Consider the following 20932-nt stretch of genomic DNA (forward strand, 5'->3'; position numbering starts at 1 on the left):
GGATCTGCCCCTGGGATCATCCGTGAGGCCTTTTCCCAGTCCTCCTAGACCCCCACCCTACGTCTCTCCCCAGCCCCAGAGCAGCTGACTCCAGCTCCTGACAGCGGGCCTGCGGGCCTTCGCTCCCGTCTTAGGTTTGGGCTGGGAGAACACAGCCCTGTGGGTGGTCTCCACCCAGGGGTCTCCAGAATTACGAGCTGTGTTTCTTCTTTGCCCCCAGCTCCCATACTCAGTTCCTGTCAGCTTTTTTGCCTTAAAGACTCTCGCCCTTTGAAGGCCATCTTCCCAGCCTTCGGGCTCTTCTCCTAGCAGTAAACCCTTCCTCTGCTGCACCACGCCAGAGACGAGAAGCAGGACGGGGGGCTCAGCCGGGGCGCCCGGGTTCACCTGACAGGAGCCCCAGCCCAGGCCCTGTGGGGACCGCACAACTCTCAGTTGCCCTTCATATGCCAACACTGGACCTGGCCTCACCGTGCCCCCAACCGTGGGGCTGCAGTTTGGCCGCCTGCCTCTCCTGACAGCCGTGAGTGTTGTGTACCAAGGCCGCCCAGCCCATTCCTTCACGGTTCCTGGACAGGGGGGGCATCTGGGCCCCTTCAGAGTCTGATTGTCTTCTTTCAGACACACTAATTCCTCAGAACCAAATGCCCCTCTTGGTGTAAACCGAGAGCAGGGTGAGGCTGTCACTTCCTGCATCAGGCAGGAAGGTGGAGACAGCCCAGCCCTGGGTTCTATGGGAGCAGCTTCCAGCCCCAGCCCAGCCCAGCCCCCGCCCCAGCGCCCCCTCCGGGAACTGCCGGCAAGCTCAGCCCTTGTTCAGGGTTGGTGCTGTTGCTCGAGGGAACCCCAGATGCCAGGGCTCCACATTTAATCCCAGAAGGTCACCTTTCTGATAGGTCTCCTCTGGATTCTGCCTTCTGGTGTCTGGGCACCTCTCTCAGCATCTCTAGGGGGGCCTGGGGCAGCCTGCTGCTTTCCAGGCCTTTGTCTAGAAGGCTGGTTGGCTGGTGGAAGGAGAGTTCCAGGTCTCTGGGATTCGTCTACTGAGCAGACAGGGGCCTCGAACCCAGCTGGGCCTGGAAAGGGGGACTCTGTCTGGAGTCCCTCAGAGGCCTGTCCCCGCCCCCTTGAGGGCCATAAGAATCCTGCTCTGGCAGAAGCCCACCTACCTGCCCCGCTCCCCGTCCAAGGCCCCTGGTGTACATGCTGTGGGGGTGGCTTTGTGAACTGCTGTCCTCACAGTCTTGTGATGCTGGCAGCAGCTCTGAGCCAAGAGGAAGGGTCAGGGCTATTTTGAGCTGTGGCAGCTCCTCCAGCACCCCTGGCTGTCTTAGACAGGGAGCCCAGATGCAGCAAGAGGCCCAAGGGACGCTCCCTCTGCCCCGTCCCTCCTCATAGGCCTGTGGGTGTGGCCTCAGAGGTGCTCAGGGCGTGGCAGTGGTAAAGTAAACTTGCTTCTTTATTTTGTTCTGCTGTCCTCTCCAGGGCTCTTCTAAGACAAGTTAAAAATCTCCTCCTAGGTTTACCCAGGGCTGAGCCTCCCTCTCCCTGCTTGCTTTAACAAGGGAGTGGCGCTCAGGTTCCAGAGCTGGAGGGAGGAGCCCAGAAAGCCTGGAGGGGGAAGGAGGGCCTTAGGGGGTGGCTAACGCCTGGGGAGGGGGCAAGGGGGTGGCTGGGCTCCTTGTGGGAAGGAGGCTGGGACGGGGCAGAGAGTGGCTGAGGGCTTACATGTCCTGCTCCCCAAGTCTCCTGGCAGCAACGGGCCTGGCTCTTCAGACGCCACGACGACCAGGTGGGCTGAGCACCCGAGGAGCTGGGGGCATCTCACAGCCCAGGGAAAAGATCAACTGCCTGTTCTTCAGGAGAGGCTGAGGCGGCCCTCAGCACCCAGTTGAGAACAGAGCGTGGCGGGCAGGCTAAGTGGGAGGCTGGAGGGCTGGCCCTCCGTCACCCCTCCTCTCCAGAGGAGGAGACGGCCTCCGCTGAGGGATGCAGACTGGCACCTGCAGAACCCAGGGTGGCTCAGCTGTGCCGTCAGGAGCGCTGGATGCAGATGTGGACAAAGAGGGTGGCTGGTGACAGTGAGGCCCCGTCCTTGGAAAGCAGGTGGATGTGGCGGTATCCTGCCGGGAGGGTAGCCCGGTGTCAGCTTCTCTGCCCACCGCCCTGCGGGGCCAGGCTCTCGGAGGGAGTGGGCAGCCCGGGTGAACAGGGTCTTGGAGGCCCGGCCCCCCTTCTCTTTCCACCCCTGTCAACCCCACCAACCTTGCTTCAGGCTGCTGAGAGGCAGTGTAAACTGGCCCACAAAGTCATTGGGGGACGTGGCGTCATAATCTTCTACCACGAACCGGACCAGCACCAGCTCCGGAGCCCGCAGCTGGAACTGCAGGGTCTGCCCCCAGCGGGGGTTGAAGCCTAGGGCGCAGGCCTGACCGTCAAGAGCCCGCCCTGCACCTGCCCCGCTCCCCGCTATCTGCCCCCAGCTCGCCCCAGCAGGGCCCCCACCGTTGTTGAGCACGTAGTTGGTCTCCTTGCAAGCACAGTCTGCGGGCACCCCGTGGATCTCAATGCGCACCAGCGGGTCCACGATGGAGTTTGGCTTCTCGGCATTCAGCTTGGGCAGCTGCTGCGCGGTCAGCACCTGCGCGGGAGCGAGGGGAGCTGCAGCCTAGCCCGAGGGGCTCACACCGGCCCTCCCGCTCAGGACCTGGAGGCGGACCACCCTCCCACGAGCTGTCCCCAGGCCTCTGCTATCCTCAGGCTGGCACCCCGCAGACAGGGACCCCAGGCAGGGTGTGGTCCAGGCTGCTGACCTGGATGGTGAAAGTCGTTCTGGGGGGTCCAGGACACTCAGGGTCAAAGGTTGTGTCAGGCTGCCGCAGACAGGCAGGTTTCAGGACATAGCCGCACTGCCCATTGATAAGGAAGCGCCCGGCATTGAGGTCCATCTCATAACCTGGCGTCTGGAAGTTCAGGGCCACTGTGGACACAGCGGGGGCAGGGCAGGGGCTCTCAGTGGCCCTCTCTTCACTGCTCAGTTTCAGGAGTCTCACTGCCCTCCCCACCGGACACACCTCATGGGGCGAGGACTCAGCTCTCTCTAGAGAGGGCCCAGGGTCCCACTGCCTGGGTAGTGATATCCCACCCCTACCATGGCTGGGGGGTTTCACGGCAGCCTCCACAGCTGGAGCCGGAGGGTGGGGCTGGGCCTGGGGCCAGGCCAGAGGCAGGATCCAAGGAAGCCCCATGTTTCCCTCCCTGCCCCCAAGGGGACCAGGCTCCTCTCCTTCGGCTCTGCTCGGCCTCCCTCCAGAACACACGCTCGTCAGCGTTGCTTAGTGGGGACTGCCGGGCTGTGTGCGTGTGTGTATGGGGCACATGGGAGCGGAGGTTTTGAATTTCCACCTGCATGAAAAGTTTTGAGATTGTGCACTGGCTCGTTTACACAAACGAGCCTGCTTTGTGTTTCCCCACCTTCCTTGTTGATCAGTCTTTTAATCACTGGCATCTATAGGACTCATTTCTCCACCTTCTGGAAAGCTGTGCGGCCTCATCACCGCTGGGGCCGCCGTGGCCCCCCCGCCCACCCCCTCTCCCCGGTGCTCCCACTCACCCAGCTGACAGCCCGAGTTCCACATCTCCTGGGGGTTGTAGTTGGCGGAGTTCATCCGCAGCCCCAGTGGGTAGACACGGGTCAGTTGGCAGGCATTGTGCCTGATGAAGCTGTTCCCTGAGGGAGAGTTGGGGCAGGACTGTGACAGCCCCTGGGCTGTGGCTCACCGGGTGCCAGGGCCTGTCCCCTCCCCTCCCCCACCTCCAGAGACAAGCTGGGAACAGAGGCTGAACTCCCATCCCCAGCTCCCCCGCCCCGGCTCCTTGTTCTCTCTGATGAGGGGACGGGGGTCCTCACAAGGAGGCTGCTGAAGTCCAGAGAGGGGCAGGGACCCCCCCCCCCCGCTCCCGCCGCCTGACACTGCCTCCCACCCCAAGTCCCCACGTTCCCAACTTGGTGGGTGGAGCACTTGGCCCCAGGCTGGCATCCCCTGTCTTTCATGGCTCATCCCACAAGCACTCCTCCAGCCACGCCTCTGGTTCCAGGAACCCTTCCTGTACCTCAAGCCTCCAGGCCTTGGGCCAACCTGCTCCTCCTGTCTGAAGTCCCCTCCCCCTCTTCACCTGGCTGCTTCCGCCTCATCCTTCAGTCAGGTGTCTTCTCAGCCACCACTTGCTCGGGAACCCTTCTCTGGTCTCACCCCCTCCTGCTGGGCTTCCCCAAGGCTCCGTCGTGCCTGTCCTGCCCGACTGATCACCCGGCACCGTAATTATCCATCTGTGTCTGGCCCCACCACTAGGCTGTGAGCTGGTGAAGGCAGACAGCAGCCTCCCCTTCCTGTGCCCTTTTCCCTCTACGTACGCCTGGCCGGGTGCCGGGCGTGTGCTGGGCACTCATTCCCTGAGCCCCTCTTTTCACTGCCCCCGAAGCCCTTTCGCACTCCTTTCCAGATCAACTTCAGCATCTACCACCCACCAGCAGCCTGCAGGTCCCCCAGAGGCCCGACGTCCCGGCTCCTACCTGCCTCTCGGATGAGCTTCTTGGCCTTGCGCTCGCTGAGGGAGCTGACCTGGCAGGGCTGGGGCGGGGCTGGGGCAGGGCGCAGGGTCCGCAGGCGGCTGGCGCAGCAGTACACGGCCAGGGCCGACAGCTCCGGGGAGATCTGCTTGGCCTGGGAGACGAGCCTCAGCGGGGGTCTGCCCACTCCAGACCCCTGGTCCTCCCACCTTCCTTCCCTCTGCCACCTGCCCCCAAGCTCCACAGTGGCCTCAAGCCCCTGCCCAGCCCGGGCTGGCCCAGCCAGGCCCACTCACCCGCCGCCTCTGCTCTGGGGCCCCCGCCTCCTCTTCTTCGTCCTCGTCTTCGTTGTCCTCCTCCCGGTCTGACAGAATTCGACCGTCCTCATTCCGAGCAGCTGGCAGCCTCTTCCCCTTCACCAGGACCCGGCCTTTCAGCTGCTGTAGAGACCAACACGGAAAAATTAAGCCCTTTTGCCCCTGTGTTGGCCGGTCAGTCTATCACTCAGCCACCACTGTGTGAGGGGCTGGCCCAGGGTGGCGAGCAGCGAAGGAGACACAGATGAGTGATGTTTCTAATAGGAAGAAACCTATGAGGGAAACAGCCCCATCCACAGGGGACTGGCTAATGGGGTCCCTCTAAGCATCAGCATCCTACACAGCAGCCAGTAAAATGAATGAGGCGGCTCAGGGTTGAGAGAGACGGTGCTCTCTTCAAAAAAGATCTCATGTTAAAAAAAAAAAAAAAAAAAAAAGATCTCGTGAAAGAAGCGCATGTAGAATACGTGATCTTCGTGCACCATTTGAAAGAGAAGATAGCTGTGTACATAGCTATATATATGCGTGGGAAAGTTCTGGAAGGATACACAAGACACTGTTGAAGATGCTCACTTCTCCAGAAATAGGACGGGGGGAGCCTGAGTGGAGGAAAATCCGTGTTCCATTGTGTATGCTTTTCTGCGGCTCCATCTTTTCTTTTACCATATGTATGTTATTTTCATACTGACAAAAAAATCACACACAAAGGTGAACCTACATTCCTTGCATAATTTGGGATTGGGAGGAGGAGGAGAGTTTTCTCAAAGAGCCCCAAAAGGATGAGTGTCCTGAAGGGGCAGATGAAATGCTCTGGGGGTTGGGAGGAAAGGAGGAAGGACCACTTCTGGCCAGAGAGCTGAGGAAGTTGTTAAGGCCACAGGAAGAGGCCCTTTACGCTGAGCTAGAGCTCTAAGCAGGTGGCGCTTGGCGAGCACAGATGGCTAGGAAGGGAGCTTCAGATGGAAGAGACAGTGTCAACCAAGGCCTTTGAGATGGGAATGGCCAAGCCTGCAGGGACTCCGTGGGCAGGAGGCAGAGCGGGGAGGTCAGGGCCAGGTCGTAGAGGGCCTTCGATGCCAGGTGACAGGGTGGGGTGTGTCTAGTCAAAATGGAAGGCAGACAAGTGACTAGACCACAGGGTGGCAGATGTCAGATGAACGGAGAAGCGGAGGAAGGTTAAGACAGAGAGGGGAGGGGCCCTGAACAAGGGAGGTGGATGTGGACCTCGGAGCCAGACCCTCCCCCCACCCAGGCTGGGGGTCCGGGAGCATCACCTCTGGGGACGGCAGCTCTTCAGGGTTCTGGGAGTCCAGCAGCTGTGTCACCAGCATGTCCCCCAGGATGGTGTGGAGGTGACGGGCCATGGCAGCCTGCTGCTCCAGCCCACAGTGGTTCTCGAGGGACAGGATGACGGGGTACGGAGACAGCTGTGGGAGGGAGGGTCAGCAGCTCAGTCACTCACCCCTCCCCCACCAGGACCCCTGCTATGCCCGGCCCCCAACCCCTTTCAGGCCAGGCAGGCAAAGGCAGGGCTCTGCAGAACCCACTCTGGGGGAGACTGAGTGCGTGGATGTGGGACACACTGGGGTCAGTGTGCACGTGGAGGGGCAGAGGTCAGATCTGGGGCCTCGGGGAAGGGGTAGAGTGTCTGGGGAGCTGAGGGTGGCTGCAGGAATGTTTTTTTTTTATGAATGTTCTTTATCTGTTAATGACACTGACCATGTCGTTTAGGTTGCACACTTTTGGTCCCAGCCCATCATTTGCTGACGGTAAGGTTTGTATAGCTCGACAGAAGTTGCAATTTTATGTAGGTGCAACACTGAGCCTCTCACGATTTTCTCTTTGCGAGTCACGATTAAAAGGTCCTTCCCTACCCACAAGGTTTTCTTCTGGAAATTTTACGATTTTAATACATTTACTAAATATAAGGGTGGGAGAAGGGAGCCTCTCACCCAGCTTTATTCTACCCCATTGGGCAGTTGTCCCAGCAGCACTTGGTGAAAGTGAGTCCCTGGGCAGGGGTTTCTTTTGTTTCGGGGGGTTTTTTGTTTTGGGGTTTTTTTGGCCGCACCACACGCGGCATGCAGGATCTTAGTTCCCTGACCAGGGATCGAACCCGTGCCCCCTGCGGTGGAAGCACAGAGTCTTAACCACTGGACCACCAGGGAAGTCCCAGGGGTTTCTTCTGGAAGGACTGAGACCAGCTGATGTCATGGGGAAGGCTCTGGGGCTGGGCGTGGGAGTCCCAGGGCTCACCGTGAAGGCATGGTCACGCACTGCCTGGATCACGTCTCGGAAGAGGATCTTGGAGGTGAGGGTGTGGCCATGGTAGATGACCGGCTCCCCTCCTGGCCCCTCCCAGCAGTCAAGCTCCACACAGCGGCATCCCTGGGCAAAGGCTCTGCGGACAGATGGATGGATGGGCAAGGTGTCGTATGGGTGGCACAGAGCAGGGCGATGGACAGGCCCCCAGGTAGGCCCCAGGAAGCCCATGGCGGGAGCTGAGCCCCATGTCCATCCCCAAACTGGCTCCCAGACATGTTCACTCCCACCATCCCCCCCACTATGGTACCTAACATAGGCCTCGGTGCTGCTGGGCCCACCGATCTGAGAGTCGGTCAGGTAGGTATTATGGGAGGAGGAGATGAAGTAGTGGGCCAGGGGCTGGTTCATGTCCTGGAACACACACGTGTGGGCTGGGTTCAGGGCAGCCCCCTCAGGCGACAACAGGTACATCATGAAGCCATCCAGAGTCATCAGCTCGTGCTGCTTGGCTGAAGGAATGGGCAGAAGAGAGCATCACGGGGGACCCCTTTGTCTGGCCCTAAAATGCCTCAAAGCTCACTCAACTTAGTAATAGTGAGCACCTGTCTACTGACTGGACTCCACGTAAGTTACGCCTTTTTTTTTTTTTTTTTGGCCACACCTCGCAGCTTGCGGGATCTGTTTCCCGACCAGGGATTGAACCCGGGCCACGGCAGTGAAAGGCTGGAATCCTAACCAGTAGGCCACCAGGGGACTCCCAAGTTATGCCATTTAATTTCAACCCAACCCTGTGAGGACGGTACATTACTATGCCATTTTACAGATGTGGCAGCTGAGTCTCAGAGAGGCAAGGTAACCTGCCCAAGACGGTGCCCACAGCCTGTAATAGCAGAGCCCACTTAGCTGGGAACCCGGACCTGTCAGATGCCGAGCCCTGGGCCGTGTTGGCCCCAGCCCCATCTGTCAGACCCCTCACCTGTCTCGTTGAGCTCATAGGTGTGGATGAGCTGCTGGGCGTGGGCCAGTGTGGCGTCATCCTCACCCTGGTCCTCCAGGAACTCCAGCAGCTCGGGGGTGCTCAACACCCGGTCCTCGCCCGAGTACCGATGGAAGATCTCCTCCAGCTCGGGGCGTTTCAGCAGCCGTCGCAGAAACTCCTCAATCTCAGGCCCCTCCAGCCACTCATTGTTGGAGCGGTCACACTCCTGGAGAGCAGGAGGGAGAGATTCAGAGGAGGAGGACACCCTGGGAGAGCTGGCCTGCGCTGACACACCCGTCATCCACCACGTCTGGGAAGGAGGCACTGTCCGCAGTTTCACAGGTAGAGAAACTGAAAGCTAGCCAGGCTCCGGGTCTCACTCAGACTCACACAGCTGCTAAATCACAGGGCTGGGATTCTAAGAAAGGACTCGGGTTCATTGCCTGTTCCTCTGCCCCACGACCTACTCCAAGAATCAAGATGTGGGAGGAGAAACTGTGAGCCCCGGGCAGGGCTGAGCCCCGGGCAGGGCTGAGCCCCGGTGCCAGAATCCCCCCTCCCGTGTGTATACGCTTCCGTTCTCAGCCTCACACGTTCACACCCAGGGGCAGTGAGCAACACATAACAGAATTCACGTGGCGCTATGGGCCCAGGTGCACTGGTGCCGTGGCCCCTTCTGTCTTTTGGGGTCACAGTCAACATCCACACAGGTGTCTCCACGTGATCCAACTGGGCCACGGACGCACAGCCCACCTCCGTGGGCCCCGTCTGTGCTCCCACATGTGGGGTGTACATGGTCACGTGTGGAGGTGCCACACATGCCACAGTGGAGGGGGGTGCGCTCCTGTGTGTACCCGTGAGCCTGAGGTCCTCCCTACCTGGGCTCTGCCTGAGGGTGAGGAAAGGAGCTGTGGGCCAGCACTCCCATCCTGGCCCAGTGGCTTCACTGGGTTGAAAGTGTACCTAGGCCTAGATGTGGCCTTTCTGCAGAGACAGGCCACTCTCCACAAAAGCTGGCGGGTGGGAAGGGGGAGGGAACTGGTGGCTCAGATGGCTGGGGAAGGCAGAGGGCAGGTGGGAAGCGGGAGGGAACTGGTGACCCAGATGGCTGGGGGAAGGCAGAGGGCAGGTGGGAAGGGGGAGGGAACTGGTGGCTCAGATGGCTGGGGGAATGGAAGGCAGAGGGCAGAGGCCAGAATGGTGGCAGATGCCCACCTTGAAGAGGCTGTAGGCGTACATGTCGTTCATGTCCACGTTGACCATGCGGAGCAGGTTCTTGATCTCCTTGAAGCTCATCTTACTGTCCTGGTTGGAGTCCGCTCGATGCAGATAGAAGTGGATCCAGGTGTGGGTGCTCAAGAAATACTAGAGACAGGCTGGGCCCAGCCCCCTGCTGACAGGTAACTGACAGGTATGGCATACCCCCACCCCCGCCCTGGGGGCTCCCAGGTTTGGGGGCTGTGGTTTCCCCTCAGCCTGTGGACCCCCTGATTGCCCCAGCCGCACGTCCTCCGCGGGAACGGGCTCCCCGTCACCACCCTCGGTTCTTAAGACAAGGGGCTCTATCTCAAACCGCGGGTCCCTAAGGGCGGAGCCACGCCTCCCCTGGGCCTGAGGGTCCTCCCGGCACACGGCCGGCCCCCCTCCCCGCGCGGTCCGCTGCCTTCCCCGGGAGGATATTGGTCGAGGCGCTCGCGCTGGCTCATGGCATCGAGGCGCGCGCGCAGCTTGGCCAGACCGCGCACCCAGCGCTGCGCCTCCTCGGCCGTGGGCGCCGCCAGGTCCAAGTTCTTGCGACGCCCCTTGAAGGCGATGGTTAGGCAGCGCGCCGGCTCGAAGGCGCCGCCGAAGCGCCGCAGGCCCTCGGACTGGTGGCCCTCGCGGACGGCCTCGATGTGCTGCACGAAGACTGCGGAGAGGGACGGGACGCGCGCGGCCGGGTCAGGGCGGCGGGGCCGGGCCTCCACTGTCCCCAGCCTGCCCGCGCCCGCCCGGGCCCCAGCTCACAGATGTGCTGCGAAGGCGCGCGCGGGATGCGCCGCTGGAACCACACGCTCAGGCCGTCCTCCTGCAGCCGGTACAGCCGCTCCTTTTGCCATGTCCGCGAGCGGATCTTGCAGAGCCGGGAGCCCCGCAGCATGGCGCGCACGTCCTCGTCCTCCGTCAGGCCTGCGGGGGCGGGAGGTGATGGGCATCCTGGCTGGCCCTGCTTGCAGGTTCCCTCCACCCTCCTCCCAGCAGGGAGGTGCGGCCTCCCTCCCCAAGCCTCTGTAAACTCTCCCAGGCGGCTCTTCCTTTCCCTGTAACAGGCCCCAATACCGGCTTTGGCTGTAGGCTCTTTGGCCCCAAGGCCTGTGCTTGGTGTGTCCCACCCAGGCCACCCTGGGAGGGGTGCCAGTAACAGGCCTGCCCTCCCCCGTGTCAAGCAGCCTCGTCTGGAGGCCCTCAGAGCAGAGCCCAAGGCGGCGCCTGGGACTCAGGCCTCGCTAAAGGTCACTCTTTCTGCCACTCCCCTCCATCACGGCCTCCAGCCTTCAAGCCTGGAATCTGCCATCAACCGCCTTTTCCCTTGACACGAAAACCTGACCATCAAGAGGGTAGTCTCACTATCTAACCTAAATCTTTCCTGCTGCAACCCAAGCTCCTCACCTCTGCTTTCCCGAAGACAAGGGAGGACAGCAGAGGTCACTCTGGCTCCAAGGTCTCAGACCAAGCATGCCAGGCCCAGTCCTGCCTTGGCCAGCCTGGGGCTGATCTCCAGATGCCCTGGTGGGGCCCAGCTGAAAGCATGATCTCCTGTGACACTTGGTATCCCCCTTGCCCAGCCACTGTCACAACTCCGTGTAACCTCTGAGCCCACATGTGCTCTCCGGTCACAGCGTCCATCCTTCTTAATAAGACAAAATGCTTACAAAGTACCTACTACATGCCAGACCCCACTCACGTGTTAACACACGAGAAAACAAGTGCAGAGATGCTTCAGCAACTTGCCAGAATTCCATGGCTGGGGAGTGGCAGAAGCAGACTTCAGACCCTGGAGGTCAGGCTCCAGCACCTTCACGCTTGGCCACTACACTGACCCCTCTGCTCCTTCTATCCTCCTCCCTCCCCCAACTCCCTGCAACCACCCTGGGCTTGAGGACCTAGGAAAAAGCAGGGTCCGAGGAGTCAAATACCAGCTCTGTCACTTCCCAGTTACACGGCCTTGGTGGCACTACCCTGTGACTGCTCTAAGCCTCATGTTCGCCATTCATAAAATGGAGACCACAATAGTAGCTGCTACAAAATCCAAAATTCAGTCAAGATGCTGCCCATCCTGGTAGGGCCACACCCTGCTCAGATCTTCCTCAGCAGGGGTCAAAACCAAAGGTTTATGAGCCAGGGGACAACAGAACGTGTGGAAACCAGACAAACTGTAGGGTCCACACCCTTCGGAAGGACGGAGGCAGCCAGGAGTGGATGAAGGCCCAGAGTTCCCAGAGAACCGAATCTGGATTTATATGTGACGCCTCCAGATTTTTCATTGTTGGCAATTAAATCAAATTGAAACAAAAAACCCCAAAACACCACTGTTTGGGCCAAAAGCAACAAGACAGTGGGCCTCTCTTCCTCCCTTTATTTTAACAAGCTCCCAATACTGGGTTTGGCTTTAGGCTTTGTGGCCCCAAGGACCCTGCCTGCCCAGCTGCAAACCCTGACCTGAGGAATCAAGTCTAAATTCCTGGGGCTTCCTCTCACTCTCTCTAGGAGCCTTTGTCGGATCATTCTCCCATCTCTTCCTCAGACTGGGGTCCTTCAAGGACCACCTCCTCCAGGAAGTCTTTCCTGATTTGTCCTCAAATAGGAGTTCTCCTTCCCTGACCACCAGCAACACTTTTTACTTAATTAAATCACCCCACCTAAACTGTAATTTCAGTGGACCTTAATAAGCCCAAGCACTGGGATATCCTCACCTCAGTGCTTGTCCCAGAGCCAGGCTTGCAGCCAGTGTTTTCTGAAAGGGGAGGCAGATGGACAGACAGCTGGGGACTAAGTGTATTCTAGCCCCAGCCCTGAGCCATCTGTCCAGATGTCAGGGCAGCAGCCTTGTGGGTCAGGGTTTCTCAACTCCAGCTGTGCATCAGAATCACCTGGTGGAGGTTGCAAAACCCATGACCCAGAGATTCTCATCCAGCAGGTACAGGTTGGGGGTTGGACATCTGTATGTTTAAAAAGCTACCTTATGAAAAAAAAAAAAAAAGCTACCTTATGACTTTGAGAGTGACTATAATGGAGAATCATGGACTCAGGGGCAGGAGGAGAAACCTGCCATCCTTAAGAGGCTATGGTCCCCCTTGGGGCCAATTTGTGACCCTAATGGCTCCAAGGGGTCTCTCAGGGTTTAGACTGTGGCCTTCTGGAAGGGTCAATGCCCACTCAGTGCCACCTAGCCAGGAAGGGGAGGTGGAACCCTCCTTCTTCCAGGTAAAGAGCTGGAACTTGGCATGGGCCAGGCCAAGAGACTCACCAGACCCTCAGGCCCCTATCCCCACAGGTTCCCCACAACCAGGCAACCTCTGCATTCTCTCATCCTGAGGAACAACAGAGTGGGGGGCAGGGCATTCAGGGGCACCTGCAGCGCCACCAAGGCTGAGCCTGCCCCTCCACCACCCCCTCAGCTATGGGAAAGGGGACTCCTCATCCCCATGACAACAGGCTCTGCCGCTGCGGCCACCCGCCCTGACGGGGCCAGCCCTGCGATGCCAAGGCCAGAGGTTGGGGGGGTGGAGGAGGGGGGCCGGTGCATGACTAAGGCTGGAAATGGAGGTGAGTCACTGAAGGCCTCTTTTGTCCAGAGCCTGCTGCAAACAGGACATGGAGAAAGGCAGCCTGAGCTCCCGACCAGCACCCCACCGGGACAGGTTCCCACGCTGAGGAGGCCCCTACTCCTGGCTCTCACCCCCAGCTCCCCAGGAGCCTGCTGGGGGAAGGGGTGACATTCCATTCTGCCCACCCAACCAGCACAGGCCCCCCGGATCACACTGCCCCTTGGACCACACTGTCCTCCAACCACACTGCCAGAGGAAAGGCCACACAGAACGAGGGTGAAGTGCCCGGCTGGGCCAGGTGCCGAGTCCCTGGGTGGGTGCCTCTATTTCTCCACTGCTTGAGCTTCTGAACCCTAGGGTAGTGAGGGGGCTGAGCTGTCAGATGGGAGGGGCAGGACCAAGGGAGGTAAGGGCGTGAGGTCAGGAAGCAGGCCCAGGCCCTGGGCAGTGATACTGAGAGGGGGCCTGGCCCTCTGCCTAGCCACCCAGTAAACATTTATCGGTCCCACCAGATCCAAACCCACAGATGTTTCCTCGACCTCATTCCTACCTGCTCGGAGCAGGAGTGCAAGCTGCCTGCCTCCCGTGGTTTCCGTGGATTCTCTATCTATCCATCTCTGCCTTGAACCTGGAGCTGGGCTGGGCCAGCACCATGGCCACCTCAACCGAGCAGGTGGGGGAACAATCACGAAATAACAGTAGTAAAAATGAGGACAAACAGTACCAAAAGGTGGAAACAACCCAAGCGTCCATCAACAAATGAATGAATAAGCAAAATGTGGTCTATGCATACAGTGGGTTATTATTCAGCCATAAAGAGGAGTGAAATCTGATCTCTGTTACAACACGGATGAACCGTGAAAACATTATGCGGGCTTCCCTGGTGGCGCAGTGGTTGCGAGTCCGCCTGCCGATGCAGGGGACGCGGGTTCGTGCCCCGGTCCGGGAGGATCCCACATGCAGCGGAGCGGCTGGGCCCGTGAGCCATGGCCACTAAGCCTGCGTGTCCAGAGCCTGTGCTCCACAACGGGAGAGGCCACGACAGTGAGAGGCCCGCGTACCGCAAAAAAAAAAAAAAAAAAAAAAAAGATGAAAACATTATGCTAAGGGAAATAAGCCAGACCCAGAAGGACAAATGATGTACGATTCCATTTACATGAGATACTAGAACAGTCAAATTCACAGAAACAGATTTTATATCACTTATACCTCAATTTAAAAAAAACTCAGAGACAGAAAGTAAATTAGAGTTTACCGGGGGCTGGGGAAAGGGAAGAATGGTGACTTATGTCCTAATGGTTACAGAGTTTCTGTTTAGGGTGATGGAAAAGTTTTAGAAATAGCACAATATTGTGAATGTAATTAATGCCACTGAATTACCCACTTCAGAATGGTGTACATGGCCAATTTTATGTTATATATATTTTACCACAATTTTTAAAAATTAAGGGACTTTGCTGGCGGTGCAGTGGTTAAGACTCTGCGCTTTCAATGCAGGGGGCACAGGTTCGATCCCTGGTGGAGGAACTAAGATCCTGCATGCCACACAGCACAGCCAAAGAATAATAATAATAACGTAATATGCTAGAAACCGCTGTACACTTTACATGGCCGAATGGTGTGGGATGTGAATTAATTCTCAATAAAGCTGTTGAAGAGGCACAGAGCAGCTAACGAACTTGTCCAGGGTCACGGGGCAGCTGGGGTGCGTTCAGAGTTGGGGGGCCTCACCCAAAGGGCTCTGTGTGACTGAAGGAGCACACAGGGCTCTCTGTCTGGGGCCCGCCCACAGGAGGCGCACAGTAAATGATAACAAAGAAGGAAACCGAGGCAGTGCCGGGGGTGGGGGGTGGGCAAGGACCCGGGTATTCTGCTCCATCCCTGCTCCTCAGTCCCATGGCTTCCAGCTGGGCCCCTTTCCCGCCCAGTGTCATCAGCTGGGGCCCAGACACCTCCCCTGAGCCGCTTATCTCAGCCCCCAGAGAGGGGCCGGGAGGTGGTGAGGAATGGGCAGCCCCACAGTTTCCCAGTAACCACCTGCAGCCTGGGCGGGTTGGGCTGTGTGTGGTCTGGGGCCAAGGCTGCGGGCAGGAATCTGCCTCACTGGCAGAGCTGCAAGGGGCTGTGGGGAGGCCAAGTTTATCCCTGGCCCTTCAATCCCACCTTTCTCACAGGTGGGCCACTGATGATCAGAGAGGACTCGCTGTGTATGCTAAAAACAGTGTGGGTGGCCCAAGGCAGGGGTGGATGCAGGGGCCATGTAGGGGGTGGGCAGAGGCCAGAGTGGGCTGGTGGCAGGGGTGGGAGTGCTGTGTGGTCACGGGGCGTGTATGCAGAGAGCAGGGTATGTAAGGAGTGAAGGTGTGTGTAGGGTGGTGTGTGCACATCAGGGGTGTGTGTGTGTGTGTGTGACTGTGTGTGTGTATGGGGTTGGTGGGTGGGAGGTGGTCAGCTTGGCATGGAAACTAAGGTGTGTGTGTGTGTGTGCGCGAGTGCACACTCAGGAAGGGCCCACGGGACTCCAGTAGGAATGTGAGACATGCAGGGAACAGCGACAGCCGACAGCTTCATGCCAACGGGGGGAGGGGAGGAAGAGCAGCTTTTCCCGGTGACTGAGGCCATGAGGCTCTGGGAGGGGACAGGCAACGGCAAGGGGTCTCAAACTCCTTCCCACCGGGATCCTCAAGCCAGCAGGTAGCCTCAGCACCTCGGGTACCTAACGCGTCCCCCTCGCCCTGACTGGCTGCCACACCCAAGGCTAGAGCCTAGCGGAGCTCAGTGCCAGAATCCATAACATTCCTTGAAGCATCAACAAAGTCAAGAAAGGCAGGCGGTGCTTCCCCTGCTCTGGGTGGACGTAGTGCGATAAAGGTGGCAACACTCTTCTCCGCAGGGCCAGACCAGGCGTGAAGCCTGTTTGGGGGCTGAGATCGTGGAGCGGGGCTCCTCAGAGCTGAGGAAGGAGGAGAGGTGAGGGGGGCCAGGATGCAGGGCAGAGCCAGCCCCCCAGTCCTGCCTGGCACACGCCGGCGCGACCAGGAGGGCTGCCCACCCCTCCCACCACCCAGGCCAGGCACCTCCCCAGACCGGGGGCTGCTCTGAAGACCGCCCCACCTGTCAACCTCGCCCCTGGCAGCCCCACTCACCCTGCAGGAGATGCCCTGGGCAGGCCATCGGGAGAGCCCGCTTTCCCTGCGGCACTTGGCGGTGTGTGCCGACGGGGGAGGGAAGGCAACAGATTCTGCCCACTCAGTGCTCTGCTCACAGGAGGATTAGCGGCAGGGTGGGGCATCGGGGGCACAGGGACAGTTCCAGGCTCTGGGGAGACAGGGCTGCCAGACAAAATTCAGGATGCCCAGTTAAATGTGAATTTCAGATGAACAAAAAATAATAATATTTTAGTATCAAATATTTACATAATTTGGGACATACTGATATATATTTTTTGGCAGCCCTATGAGGACACCCCTGGCAGCTGGCAGAACCACTATGGGAGAGGGGTGTAGCAGGCCCCTCCCCACCAGGCTTAAATCACTCATTCATTCATTGTGTTAGGAGCTTGGACACTGGGCCAGACTTCTGGGTTCAAATCCTCTCTTAGCTACTTCCCAGCTTGGAATCCGGGGCAAGTTACTGAACCTCTCTGAACCTCAGTTTCCTCACTTGTAAAATGAGGCTAATGGTCCCACCTACCTCATAAGGTTGTGACATTAAACGAGATAATACAAGAAAAGCGCTCGCACAGTGTTATAAAGGTGGTAATTAGTATTCATTAATTCCAGCAATAATGAGCTCTCATTGAGGGCTTCCCTGGTGGCGCAGTGGTTAAGAATCTGCCTGCCAATGCAGGGGACATGGGTTTGAGCCCTGGTCTGGGAAGATCCCACATGCCGCGGAGCAACTAGGCCCGTGAGCCACAACTACTGAGCCTGCGCGTCTGGAGCCTGTGCTCCCAACAAGAGAGGCCGTGATAGTGAGAGGCCCGCGCACCGCGATGAAGAGTGGCCCCTGCTCGCCGCAACTGGAGAAAGCCCTCGCACAGAAACGAAGACCCAACACAGCCAAAAATAAATAAATAAATAAATAAATTAAAAAGAAAAAAAAGAAAAGAAACGCTGTTTCTTATTAAAAAGAGCCCTCATTGAAAACGATGGCTTTGGTGGCAGACAGACGCTGCCTCTTAACCGCATGGCCTTGGGCCGGTGACTTCACCCCCTCCACCTCAAGTTTCTCATCTGTGAGGACAGTGACAGCACCTTCCCCTGGGGTGGCCGAGGATTAAGTAGGATCTGGGCTACTGCGAGCTCAGCCCTGCCCTGGTGCTCACTGGGCTCCTCTTCTAGCTCTTCAACTGTTCCCTGGCTTCCCTGGCGCAGGCCAGGCCAGCAGCCCAGCCTGGGGGCGGGGGATGGGAGCAGAGTGGACCCTAGGCTCCACAAATGACTCCCACTCAATGCGGGGGCTGCTGTCTGTCCCCCCTCATCTCGGTTTCCCCCAGTATGGCGCCCCTTTCTTTTCCTTGGGCCCCTCTTCACCTTTGACTCTGAGCCACTCCCTGCTCTAGTCTCTTGACCTGATCGGAAAGAAAATCTGTCCTCTGTTAGACTAAGGGGTGTGGCGAAGGCGGTGACAGGACACAGCCCTCAGGGTCATTTCAGGAGAGGCAGCAGCTGCAGGGGTCATTGTGGAAGCTACCTGGCTGGTAGACCTAGGACTGGGCCTTTATGGCCAGGGCAGTTGGGCCCCAGGACAGCTGGGTTTCACCTCCACCTCCACCTGGACTCAGTGAGGCCTGGGGAAGGGACATTCCCCACAGACTTGACATTCCTCTCTCTGAAGGCAGTCACTCAACAGGACGGTGCCGCAGTCAGGGGGAAGGGAGGGTGGCGCAGATGGCATTCTGACACCCACATAGTTCCCAAGAGTGTCACTGTCACGGGGTGCCCGGAGCTCCCGTTCAACGTTACTCAGCCAAAGGGGAATGAGTCTTGGGCTCAGCTGTAATTATTTGTCTACAAGTGGCTCCTGGCACTAGACTGTTCATTCCCCCAGGGCAAGGTGCTGTGTCCTCCATCTCTGTAGCCCCAGCCCTGACACTGCGCATGCGGACGGGGCTTAGCAGAAATGTATGGAAAGAGGAGGCAGGCAGGTGTGCGGGAGCATCACCTCAGCCCTCCCAGGGTACCCATAACCCCCGCAGGCAGCTGACTCCTGGGGCTGCTTCTCTGGCCCAACACCAGCCCTTGACTATCTCAGCAGCACCTCAACTCCCCATGGCCATCGACCTCTCCTCAAACCACCACTGCCCCTCAGACCACAGGATGATGACGCTGCCACCCATTAGAGACACCTTCCAGATCCCACCAACTGCAAAGTCCAGCCCGGTGCATCTCCCTGTAGTTCTGGAATCCATCTCGGCTGTACCGGCCCACTTCTGAGCTCCCCGTCCCCCCCGCACACACACAGCTTGCCCAGCTGACTCCTCAACCTCCCTCCTGTGGGTCTCCTTGTTTCACCCCTGCCTTCGTCCAACCCACCCCTACTCTACACAATTCCTGCCTCTCTCCTCCGGCCTGAGACCTTTCCCGGGCTCCTGTCACCCTCCAGAGAAAGTCCATAACCTTATAAGCAGGGGCCTTGAGGACCCAGCCTCCACCTGCCTCTCCCCTTCTGCCTCACTCTAGTCTCCCTCCAGCTCCAGGGTGCAGCCAGGGCTCGCCAGCATCTTGGTCCTTCCTTCACAGCCTTATTTCTTTGCTTCATTGTCTGACATCCTTGCTGGTACTTCAGCTCTCTGAGGGCCAGGACTGTGTCTCCCTTGTTCGTTGCTGAATCCCCAGGGCAGAGCATAATATAGGCACTCAATAAATGTTTGTGGAATGCATGTGTGATTGATGAAAGGTAGGGCAGAGACCTCGTCTTCTGTCTCCATAAGGAGAGTGCCAGGCACGGCGCTCAGAACACAGCACTCAATAAATTCAGGTCAAATGAATGAGAGGAGGCAGAAGTAAGAACAGGGGGATGGGGCTTCCCTGGTGGCGCGGTGGTTGAGCATCCGCCTGCTGATGCTGGGGACACAGGTTCGAGCCCTGGTCTGGGAAAATCCCACATGCCGTGGATCCGTGCACTACAACTACTGAGCCTGCGCTCTAGAGCCCACGAGCCACAACTACTGAAGCCTCTGCGCCTAAAGCCCATGCTCTGCAACAAGAGGAGCCACTGCAATGAGAAGCCCGCGCACAGCAACAAAGAGAAGCTCCCCTCGCCGCAGCTAGAGGAAGCCTGTGCACAGCAACGAAGACCCAATGCAGCCAAAAATAAATAAATAAAATAAATTTTAAAATTTAAAAATCTTAAAAAAAAGAACAAGGGGTGGAGGACAGTGGTAAAGAGAAGGTAAGACCGGCTATCGGGACCTCTGATTTTTGCTCCAAGATTCACACAGGTCTTCGGGCAGCCCTGCCCTCTGTTCCCTCAGCCCCACTTCATTAACTATTCTACCGACCACAGTTCTACTACACCACTTCACTTTTACAGTATTTTACATTGTATAAAATGTAAAACTCTCACACATAAACCCCCTCGTTCAAGCCCTCAACCCCCCAGTCAGTCCCACTTTGCCCTGGTTCTGAGACGGGGCCAGGGGCAGTGTGGGGTACATACCAACTTTTGCCCTCTATTAGCTGTGTGGTCATAGACAAATTCCTGACTTTCTCTGAGTCAGTTTCCTCATCTGTGAAATGGGGATTATACCACCTGCCTCTCAGGAAGGTGAAGAAGATTGAAGGGCACCACATCTGTAACCACCCAGTGCTGGCCAGTGTCTGGGAGATGCTTGATAAACCATAGTTACTTTCCTTTCCCCCACTGACTTCCCTCAAATCTGAGAAGGCAACTCTGGCTTTCTGACCCGAAGGTAGGGCGTCTCCTGGTGGAAAACAAAAGCCATCCTGGGAGCCTCGCTCGGACCCCAGGACCTCGGGTGACCCCAGGTGCGACCTCCCCTCCCCCGCTGGAACGGTGCTGGTCTTCCATCCCTCGCCGGACTCCCCACAGCCCCATTGGGAAGCCCACCAACGGCTCGCCGGAACACCCCAACCCTCCCAGGCTGCGCCCCCGGGGCCCGTCCACACCCACCCCGAGCCGCCCCAGCCGCTCACTGACCCATCTTCTTCAGCGCCCGCAGCCCGGGCCTCTTGTTGCCGCCGTCCTGGGGTGCGGGCGGGGACGGGAGCGCGACGGACGCTGCGACCTGGGCCGGCACCGGGGGCTCCTCGCGCCGCCGATGGCGGCTCCTCCAGCGGCCGCACAGCATGGTCGCGGGGCCGGGGCCGGGCCCGGGGTCTGTGCGCGGTGTCGAGCGAAGAAACTTACCGGCGCCGTGAGGGAGTCGGGAGGAGGAGGTGTCGGGAGGAGGAGGTGTCGGGAGGAGGGAAAGAGGGAGGGACGAGGGTTAGGGAAGGAGGGACCCGGAGGGAGAGGGCGGGGCCAAGGATGGCGTGGGGAGGTGCGAGGGGGCGGCGAAGGGGGCGGTGACCCCAGGCGGGGAACCGTGCCCTAGAGGAAGTGTGGGGAGGGGGCCTGACCCGCGACCCCGAGTCTCCGCGTTGGGCCCCTGCTCCTGAGTCCGCCTCCCCATTCTCCGAGCGGTCCTGGGATCCCGGCCCTATCGGAGTCCTGAGCCCCCATGGTGCTGGGGGGAGGCATCGGAGGGAGCGACGGCCGCCCTCTGGCACAGACACCCTCTCCTTTCCCCGGACCCTGACTCAGTGTGGACTCAGGACCCCTCTCCACCCTCCTCCTCCCCGTCCCGCCTGAGGGCTCAGAAGGAAGCCAGACAGGGGATAGGGTCCGCGAGCCGGATCGTCCTGGGCCTAGGGTCCGCGGGCCCGGAAAGCCCCGGGAGCTTAGCCGGGCGGCAGGGCAGCCCGAACCGGAGGAGTGGGGGGTGAGGGGGAGTGGGAACTGACTGGAGGTGGGGAGGGAGGAAGGC

General features: G+C 58.9%; 1 protein-coding gene across 1 annotated transcript; it reads right to left on the reverse strand.

Moving 5' to 3' along the window:
• Nucleotides 1-1441: 1441 nt before the first annotated feature.
• On the reverse strand, nt 1442-20889 carry PLCD3 (phospholipase C delta 3). Its single transcript, XM_060133113.1, has 15 exons — nt 20104-20889; nt 10139-10300; nt 9812-10040; nt 9347-9485; nt 8129-8357; nt 7460-7661; nt 7144-7288; nt 6162-6314; nt 4867-5010; nt 4574-4724; nt 3614-3730; nt 2814-2980; nt 2506-2641; nt 2266-2415; nt 1442-2123 (listed from the first exon to the last, which is right to left on the reverse strand). The coding sequence occupies exons 1-15, from the start codon at nt 20252-20254 to the stop codon at nt 2035-2037; spliced, it is 2364 nt and encodes a 787-aa protein (XP_059989096.1). The 5' UTR covers nt 20255-20889; the 3' UTR covers nt 1442-2034.
• Between the last annotated feature and the right edge of the window lie 43 nt (nt 20890-20932).

This window comes from Lagenorhynchus albirostris, chromosome 20 (genome assembly GCF_949774975.1).
Source record: "Lagenorhynchus albirostris chromosome 20, mLagAlb1.1, whole genome shotgun sequence".
In the NCBI taxonomy this organism is placed as follows: Eukaryota; Metazoa; Chordata; class Mammalia; order Artiodactyla; family Delphinidae; genus Lagenorhynchus; species Lagenorhynchus albirostris.